The following is a 10,019-nucleotide window of genomic DNA, read 5'->3' as shown; positions in this document are numbered from 1 at the left end:
TGAAACTGATTATCAGTTCAGGCCTCTCATAAATCACATTGCCAGTGTTTTCTTAAAGTGCCTTTACTAATAATATTAGGGAGAGAGGCCCACTTTGAGCAACATTTCAAGTAAACGGCTATTTTGTTGAACGACAGAATGCTACATGATGGGCAGCCTGAAGTACACTTTCATTGCATAAAGTAAAGTCTCCCAGCTTAGTTTTGATCAGTCTACTGCAAGTCAGCAAATCAAAGGCCTAATAGTTGCTGTTAACGGCCCTGGTGCAAGTTTATAGCAATATTTGTAATCTCTTGTTGTACTAGAATGGAAAAAAGATGCAATATCACTCCAACATGTCATTCCTTTAACATATTATTGCACTTAATTTGCAGGTCAGCATATCAACTGTGGGGTATGGAGACATGTATCCCGAAACCCACCTTGGAAGACTCTTTGCTTTTCTTTGCATTGCTTTTGGAATTATTCTAAATGGAATGCCAATCTCAATCTTGTATAATAAATTTTCCGATTATTACTCCACACTAAAGTCCTATGAATACACAACTATACGCAAGAAACGAGGAAAAGTTCACTTCACTGGAAGAGCCATGCAGAAAGTAAATGCAGGTTGCTGTAGACCTCCAACCCAGCATGCTGCAGGGCACAACCATTAATGAACATCTCACATCACTTTGTGAGGAATGATCTAGATTGAAGAAACTGAAGGATTCCTTGTTACTACTTACATTAACAAACATAAGCACTTGGCATAAAATGAGTTGGAATGTTTCTTAAACTCATCATCAGAGTTCCCACAGCTGCTGTGAAGAAAGAAGAATTTTAAGTTTGGGCTGTATCAATATCAACTCTTTATTGTTGTGGCAAGATTATAAATGATAAACTTTGACCTATAGTAGTAATAATAGTAGCAGTAGTAGTAGACATATAGTAATCTTATAAATAGATCATGGAATTCTGAACTTCCATTCAGACACTCCAATAATTGAACCAACACACACACACACACACACAGAAATTATTTGCATTCTTCAGATCATTCTGAGAATGGTCAGCTCTTAGATTGATTCTGCGCAATATATGAAGTGCTCTACCTCTGTGATTCTTCCCTTTGGATCAGGTGCCAAACAGTATATTACCCAACAGTAATTTGGGCATTATTTATTTACTTAGATCAAGTGCAGTTCTAGAATATGCAAAGGCAAATCACTAAGTACATAGACTTTCTCTTTTAAAAATTCTATGAGACAATTGACATTATTATGAAATAGATTGTACTCACTTGTATAAATGTATTCTAAGAGGCACGAGGTCAGGGCCGTAACTAGTAGTAGGCAGAAGAGGCACCTGCCTAGGGCTCAGCAACAGGGGGGGGGCGCTTGGCAGGTACCTGTAAAATAGTCTTTTGTCTACCTCTAGTTACTATTTGCTGCCCTGTGGCGCTCACCCCCCTCCTCTCTTTCAGTCTCCCCTCCCTCTCCCCTCTTTTAGTCTTTCCTCTTTCAGTCTACCCTCCCTCTCCCCTCAACTATTTCAGTCTACCTTTGCTTTCCTTCCCAGCCTTTCGGCTGCAAATGCGGAAGTGCACACGTGCAGGCTTGCACATGGTAGGGTTGCATTCATGCGCGATTGGGCTGGCCGGGTTGCCTAGGGCGCCCAGTCGGCTTGGCCCAGGCCTGCATGATTTATATGGTGGGAGGTGTGCTAGGCAAAGCATCTATGGAGAAAAGGATATGCTAGGCTGGGGGTCCCCAACCTTTTTTAGCCATGATCCACACTCAAATGTAAAATAAGTTGAGGAGCAACACAAGCATGAAAAGGTTCCTGGAGGTGCCAAATAAGGGCTGTGATTTGCTATTTGGCTGACTACAGGAGAGTCTGTTTAGCAGTACATCTGTTTTTTCTGCAACCAAAACATGCCTCCTAGCCTGGAATTCAAAAATAAGCACCTGCTTTGAGGCCACTGAGAGCAACATTCATGGGGTTGGTGAGAAACATGTTGCTCACGAGCCACTAGTTGGGACCACTGTGCAAGGCACTTGTCCCATACAGAAAACCACGTATAACACTACAAACAGGGTGACAGGCAAGTTACATAAAGAACTATTTAGCAACTGAGTGATGTAATTGAATCAACATTGGGGTTCTATTGGATGCACATAATAACCATCTCCTAATGTTTTTGTAGAAGAAATGCAGTCCTTTTTGTTTTTTTGTTAATTTGAAAAAAAATAAAAATTTTAAAAATTTAAGATCAGTTTATAAATTGGCAAATAAGAAATCAGTCTATACCATAATGAAAGTTAATTTAATTTTCAAATCTGCCCTTGAGCCTCCTTTAAAATTACAATACACGTGAATTTTTTTTAATATGCAATAAAGAAATATATAAGGAATATGTTATGTATCCCAGTGTATCTGACATGGATCTCAGTTAGAAGGATGGATGTACGTTCAAAACCAAGGACAGGAGACCCCAAAGAATAGACAGGTTTGGATGAGGCCTAGCTAGTGTGAAGACTGAATGACCTCTAGTAGGTGAGCATGAGGCCATGGGAAGATAGTAGGACAGTACTCCAGTGCAGAAACACAAAAGGGGTCCAACATGAATTCATCTGGAGTGTTTATGAAAAAAGCTGAGAGAGAATCCACTCCCAAGAGAGCCTCTTTGGAAAAAACTAGAGCCCTAGTATAGGGGCTGGAATGAAGCCCATGCTTACTGTGAGCAGTAAAAGAGGGGGCACAGCTGAGTTAATTATATACAGAGAGTTATATTTATCTGAATAGTTAGACTTATTTAACTGAGATTTCATTTTGTTGGCCTCTAAAGAACCAGTATTGATTCTTTCAGTTTCTGTGCAAGTTAATCGGAGGCAGCAGGGGCAATTCTGGATGCTTTTCAGCCTTATTGTTTGATCAACAAGTGAAATGATGAAATCAAAAACACTTTGATTAATGTTGGCTTCATAGATCTGATGTGTAGCTTGTAAATGTTTAAATATCTGGTTTCAAACGTACATATTAAAGTTAGATTGATGTACACAATTATATATAATTCAGGATCCGGCTCCTCTTGAATATTCTATTAGCTGCCAATCAGAATGAGCATGCTCTAATTCATAACTAGTTTAAAATGAAGCCAGTGTAACTAAAGTAGCTCACTATCCCATGTGCTTATGCATACAAATTTTGACACCAGTGCTTACTACAAACACTTGTTGCAGTCATTGATGAGATATATAGAAGGATAATGGATCGAGATAAACTCAATGCCTCCTCTTCTGGATCCATATAAACTCAATGCCTCCTCTTCTGCAAATCTGTGCCTAGTGGCTCAGTAAAATTGTGGGCACCCCTTGCCAAATTACATATTTAGTTGATTGTGTAAGTGAAAAGTATTAAACAACTACTGCAAGAATTAATGTGCTAAAACAACATACTTGCACATGTATGTGTTGCAGTTCTTGTTGTAGGGATTTCTGGCCACCTTTGGAGATACCTTCTAATTCCAAGATCTTCTTGTTCGATCCTGCATGTTCAAAATCTAATCACAGATCTTCAATCACGTTTAAGTCAGGGGACTATTAGGGCCAAACCTTCAGCTTGCTTTTCTACAAGTTTTTTTTTTACTCTTTTGTGGTATGGTTGACTTGTTGTAGGAGCCATCCCCTTGCAGCTTCACAGCTTTATCCACACTTGTCACATCCATTGACCATCACAAAGTCAGCAAAGTACTTTCTTCCCTTTTCTCTCTAAACTTGCTTCTATAGAAAAGCAACACCTACATACTCAACCGTAGCCCTTCCATTATTCTAAATGGCAAATTGCCCACCTGCTCTAAAAAACTGTGCATCTGACCTTTTATATCATCAGTTATTTGTGAAGCCCTTGTTATTTACACACAAGGGTCAGTTACACAATTAAGCCTTCAAGTGCGACAACCATTGTAGCTGTGTTCAAGTGCACCAATTGTGCTGTGATTGACTGAAAACATTTATTGCAGGGCAAAGGGAATTTACTGCTGAACTCATGGTTGTGCTTCTCAGTGATATCTCTGTGAGAATCACAATAAGACAAAACTTGTATAGCACACAGCCACACAAAATCGTATTGCAGTATGTCAAAACCATTTATTGCTTTTGGTAAAACCAACATTTATTTAATGTCCCAGATAAGATATAAACTATCTATAAGCTAGCAGCTATATTCATAAAACTGGCCTTATCGCTAGTTATGAGTGCAATTTTTCACTGAGTTTCGATGCAAAAACGATGCCCATAGACTCCAATGGGTGAAAAAAATGGTGCCACCCACATCGTGCAACAAAAAAATTGATGCCCCATAGACTTCGATGCATTTTGGTGAATTTTAGCAGTTTTGCAAATTTTTGGCCAGGTCACATTCGTGCATCACTACCACCATTCTTTTTTAGCATGCTTCGTGGTTGTACCAGTGTGAGTTGAAGTGCACAAGGTTAATGGCAGAGCTGGATGGTAATCTGGATGAGGAAGGTTGGGTTGAATCCATGCAAACTTGGCTTATACACTATACTGTTCAAGGAAGCGCAACACAAAGGGATCCTAGATATTATTGCCTATTACTATTACTATCGATGTGCTGAAGTCTGATTTAAGGTGGCCATAGACGTTACAATTACGATCTTTCCTGGAAAAGATCTTTCCAAGAAAGATCATTTGTTTCAATTCACAGGTAGAAACAATAGAATTCTACCTGTATTTGATTGGTTCAGCACTAACAGTAGCCAATGTTTGGGTGCCTTAATAGGCACCCAATCAAAATTTTCCAGACGAGCGGACTGATATCCAAGTCTTTTGCCAATATCGATCAGCTTGTCTCCCACCATACATTCATCGAATATTGTACGGAAATTAGTTTTGTACGATATTATCAGAGCGTCTATGGCCACCTTGAGTAATGCTTTGACCAAAGGATATCTCACTTAACTGAAGTAGGATGAGCCTATGTGAACTGCAAGATACTGCATTAAGAACAGGGACCTGTTATCCAGAATGCTCAGGACCTGGGGTTTTCCTGATAATGCTTTGTTTCATAATTTGTATCTTCACACCTAGGGGCACATTTACTTATGTGCGAATTTTCGCTTCGGAAGTCTCCCCCAGACTTTGCACCAGTAAGTTAGATTTAGTTATTTAGTGATGTATACGCATATTCATCAAAATGCGCAATTAGGTCTTGGCAAAAGAATGTTAGAGTACTTTCATCAGAAATGATTCGATGGTGTAAAAATTTCATAACTAATTTTCTCTAGTGTTACTTTCTTCCTAGCTATACTTCATTAACTTACTTATGCCTATGTCAATTTAAATTCTGTGGGTCTATAAAGGTCATATGTATGTATTTATTAGTGATTGCTGGAAGTGGCCACTTTTTATCCAAGGAAGCAAAATGAAGACATGGATCCTCTATTATCCTGGGCCATGAGCCCACCCTATAACAAATTTGGCATGAACTTCAAAAAGTGTAAATGAAATATGTTTAATAGTGACAACTTGTAAAAATAATGTCACTTAACGCCAGAGTTTCGTCTTTTGCTTATAACCTTTTTGGAATACAAGATATGATGTCACTAACATAATAATGTTGAGTATGTACTGTAGCTTCATTGTATTATTTTGCCAGTCATAACCAGGCAAAATAGATATTGGTGAAAAGGGTCGTGTTCGAAATGTTCACACTTTTTAAATTAGCAGATTTACGATAGTTTGCCTGATCAAAAATACAACAAAAGTTCTTCAGCGACAAGGTAATTTGCTAGGGAAGTGTGTTGATCATCTTTTAGTAAACAGGCAATGTCACTGTGAATGTGAAAATTCATCAGAAAAACTCAGTTCGCTCTTTAGTTAATCTGCCCTCTAGTCTACTAAAAAATCATGTAAACATTAAATAAATCCAATAGGCTGGTTTTACTTCCAGTAAAGATTGTTTTTTATTATATCTTAGGTTAGATCAAGTAAAAGGTTCTGTTTCATTATTAGAGAGAAAAAGGACATCATTTACAATTTGGATTATTTGAATAAAATTGAGTCTATGGGAGATGGCCTTTCCACAACTTGAAGCTTCCTGTATAAAGGGTTTCTGGATAACAGATCCCATACATGTAGCCAGTTAGAAACTGACTTCCTATGGTCATGTGTTCAATACAATATCCGGACTGATGCTTTGAGACACATAAAAAACTGTGCAATCCTTTACATTCATGTTACAGAACATGACAAGCTTAGAGATCATATAACTATCAAGAAAAAAGCTTTTCTGCCCAAATTATAATATATAAAAAAATCGATATTTTATATAAATGACATCCATGCTACTGAAATACACAAGGTTTACCATAACAAAGCACTGTGTTTATCAATAATATGTTATGAAGCAAACAACACTATCAAGAATGATTTTACAATTCAGCCAGAGACATTCTAGTGCTTTTCTGTTGCCATGGGAGTCTAATCCGCTGTGAAGGTGCACAGTTTTCAAAAATGTGAGTGAATACAGATTAGCAGAGCCCAGGCCTAGACACGGGTTCCCATGGGCATTAGGGTTCTGCATGAAGGTATACACGAGAGAGCACTTGTATTCTCATTAGCTTGGATGCGTTTAAGAATTAGTGAGGGAGAATGTATATTAGAAAAAACACGCTAATAAAATGTAATTGGTGCTTTGTTGCTTCATGTTGTGAGCAAAGGACATTTAGTAAAAGAGGAACAGGGATTCCAGTGTTTACATGTGCATTAAGATGCCTCCTGGCAGCAGAGCGCTTGGCAGAACTATCACCATAAATCATGTGTTAGTGGTGCGTGTCTGATAATGTCAAGCCACCCTCCTGTTGTGTAGCTCTTTGAAACTGCAATGGGAGAAATAGGATGAATTTAGCAATCTGCCTCTATAAGTTCCCCTTTAAACACAGTACAGTATACATGCAATCAGTTTTACGCTAGGATATTTCATCAGTTTTGATCCTGCAGGTCTGGGACTGCCAACCTACCTTTGGCTTATCCCAGTAGGATGATGCCCATTTTACAGTAGACTAGAGTATTTCCCAACCAGGATATTACTTGCAAACCTGACCAAGATATTTTTTAGAATTGGTGTAAAAATAAATAGCCATGTTGTAGTACCTTTGTACTGCACACACACAAGCAGTTATTATTTACTTCCATTAGCTGCTTTTTCCAATAGCTAATACAGGTATGGGACCTGGTTATCCAGAATACTCAGTACCTGAAATTTTCCACATAAGTCTTTCTGTAATTTGGATCTCAATACCAATAAGTCTAGTAAAAAATAATTTAAACATGAATTAAGCCTAATGGAATTATTTTGCCTCCAATTAGGATTAATTAAATCTTAGTCAGGATCAAGTACAAGGTACTGTTTTATTTTTACAGAGAAACGGGAAATACAATTTTAAAACTGGAATGATTTGAATAAAATGAAGTCTATGGGAGATGGCCTTCCCATAACTCAGATCTTTCTGGATAACAGGTTTCCAGATAATGGATCCCAAATCTGGTAACAGCAACAACAATACAGTTATGGGTCTATTTATGAAGCCTCATTTTTTCCGGTCAAATTTTTAGGTGAAAAATCAAATTTTTAGAGGGGAAAAAAACCCAGAATTTTTAGAGATTTATTATATCCCAAAGCTGCTAAAAATCCGAATCCGAAAATACTAGATTTAAAATCTGTCAAGGTCATGTAGAAGTCAACAGCAGATGTCCCTTTTACAATTTAAAGATGTTTCTTAACATCATGATCTGCACAAGTTTTTGTATGATAATCCAAAATAGTCGGGTATTTCAGGTGACAACTCAAAAAATTCAAACGGTTTGGGCGTCAAATTCGAAAAAGTCATACGATTCTAATTTTCAGTCGATTTTGTCAAGACTTTTCTCGCACCAACTTTTTCAAGTGATAAATGAGTTACATTTTTGGATGAGAGTTAGGTCAACTTTGTTTAAAAAAAAAAAGTAATAAATTCGAGTTTTAGTAAAATACCCCCTTAGTCTTGCAAGTAACACTGACCACTCTTTGGCAAAACAACCTGTTTAATGTCAGTATTCTCTCAGGAACTACTCTGGTATCACCGAAAATGTTTTTGCCAGTTTACTAACCTGCGGTAAATATAAATTTGCGAAGTTTTCACCAGTTATTGCATTCAATGAAAATGACGCTACATACACATTAATGCCTGGTTTACTAAACAGCGAAATGTGTGAAAGGCAAAATTTACATAAGAATATTCGCAAAATTTTACTGCCACCTATGTAGTGGCATAAAAGTATCTTGTCACCAGAAAATTCTCATGGGGAAGGAAATATACCATAATACTTTTTTTTACCCATCATTCATTGTTGACAGGAGAGAGATCTGTAGCTATTGCTGACAGCATGTTTTGGCTTCTGGCATGTTTTGGCTTCTGCTTCTATCAGCTTCAACAGCAGCAGTTTCAGCTCAGAGGCCTATTATTGGCAGCGGGCATCACAGTCCAAGGATTCATCAGCCTCTACACTTTTTTGGCTTCATTTTGATTGGCTACTATAAACTGTGCATTTATGTTCATATGATTCTATTGGCAGAAGGGTTTATATGATGCAAACATGTTTGATGCATTTCTGGCCATAAAAGTCACAGTAAAAAATTGCCACAATAACCGCCATAAAACAAGACTATTTTATAGCATAAATATTTGCAAAAACGCAATTTGTCGCCAGAAAATTCACTCACTAAAATTACCGCTGAGCTGGTTCATTAAAGTAGTTACCGCAAGTTCACTGTGAATATTGTGGCGGAAAAATATTCGCAGCAATAACATGTGGAAACGTAAAGTCAAATTTACTGCACTTTAGTAAACGGACCCCTAAATCTCTGTAATGGGCCCTCCCTTACCCCACTAGTGAGTATTGCCAAATGGACTAGTCCCTCCCCCGTCCATTAAGATCTATGGGAGAGGTAAGAGCACTGTCAGTGTTGTTAAGGAAAAAGTATAATAATCTGTTCTAGACGTTAATTTCTTCTCTGTATTATGTTGGATGTGCTCTCTTCTAGTTACTGTGTTTTGTGCAGCAACTTTACTGAGTTTGCACTGCAGATTAGCTGAAGTTTATATGGAAGCCCTGCAGAGCACATGGTACATCCCAAGATGGCTGCTGTATGAGAAATCTGCCTACAAGATTGCCCATTTTCTACTGATGTTTCATGTATTTTGCGGGTGTGTGGACTGGTGGCTTTGCTGTGTACATGACTGTGTGTTTCTCTGCTGTTTTACAGGTGTTGGAGAGCTGTGGACACTTGTCTCTCCTCTGTATTGTTTCTGTGCAAGCAGGGGGAGGAGCCCCACCTTCTGTGAGCTGACAGGAAGGAAGAGGGAGAGAGAAAGTGCTGCTGGGAGAAAGGAAGTGCTGCTGGGATATAGAATCAGCAGACTACAAGTACAGTGGACATACTCCCAGAGTTTTGTGTGTGAAACTTAATAGGAAACCCCAGTGGCAGAAAAGCGCGCTCTCTTTAGGGTGCGGAAGGAAAGGGGGTCCTTGACAGGGCTCTGAAGAACAAAGCGTGCTCTTTTCAGGGCACGGAAAGCCAAAGGGAGTCCTTATTAGGGCTCTGAAGCAACTGCCACATAAGTAGGGATTCCCTTCAGCAGTCCAGAGATCAATAGCTGTGTTATTTGAGTGAAGTTGCTCCTGGCTGGCAGGCTACCTGTATCACTGCAATTTAAAGGTATAGTGTCCTGCCAAATAAACACGTCAACCGTTCCACTGTGTATGTCTATTGCGGATCAGAGAAGTTCCCAGGGAGGGGTATTACAGTTCAGTCCTGACCTTGGGTGGAGGCACGCCATATGAAAGTGAACTACTCCACTCTTGGTTGAATTAAAGCACTTCAGTCGCACTGCATGTCCTTATTGGCATTGTTACCAATAGAGTTACTACAATATACAGACCTCACGGCCACAGAGGGGACCAGACCACAGGGTC

The 10,019-nt window shown here is 38.7% G+C and overlaps 1 protein-coding gene across 1 annotated transcript in view; it reads left to right on the top strand.

Moving 5' to 3' along the window:
- Nucleotides 1-994, top strand: part of kcnv2.L (potassium channel, voltage gated modifier subfamily V, member 2 L homeolog) — a 4,858-nt gene extending 3,864 nt beyond the window's left edge. The window contains exon 2 of the mRNA XM_018224020.2: nucleotides 375-994. Within this exon, the coding sequence (XP_018079509.1) occupies nucleotides 375-656 (282 nt within the window). The 3' untranslated portion in view covers nucleotides 657-994. The remainder of the gene's footprint in view (nucleotides 1-374) is intronic.
- The last annotated feature ends 9,025 nt before the right edge of the window (nucleotides 995-10,019 follow it).

The sequence above is a fragment of the Xenopus laevis genome, chromosome 1L (assembly GCF_017654675.1).
Source record: "Xenopus laevis strain J_2021 chromosome 1L, Xenopus_laevis_v10.1, whole genome shotgun sequence".
NCBI lineage: Eukaryota > Metazoa > Chordata > Amphibia > Anura > Pipidae > Xenopus > Xenopus laevis.
Note: the sequence above shows the minus strand (reverse complement) of the source record. Positions and strands in the feature narration are given on the sequence as shown.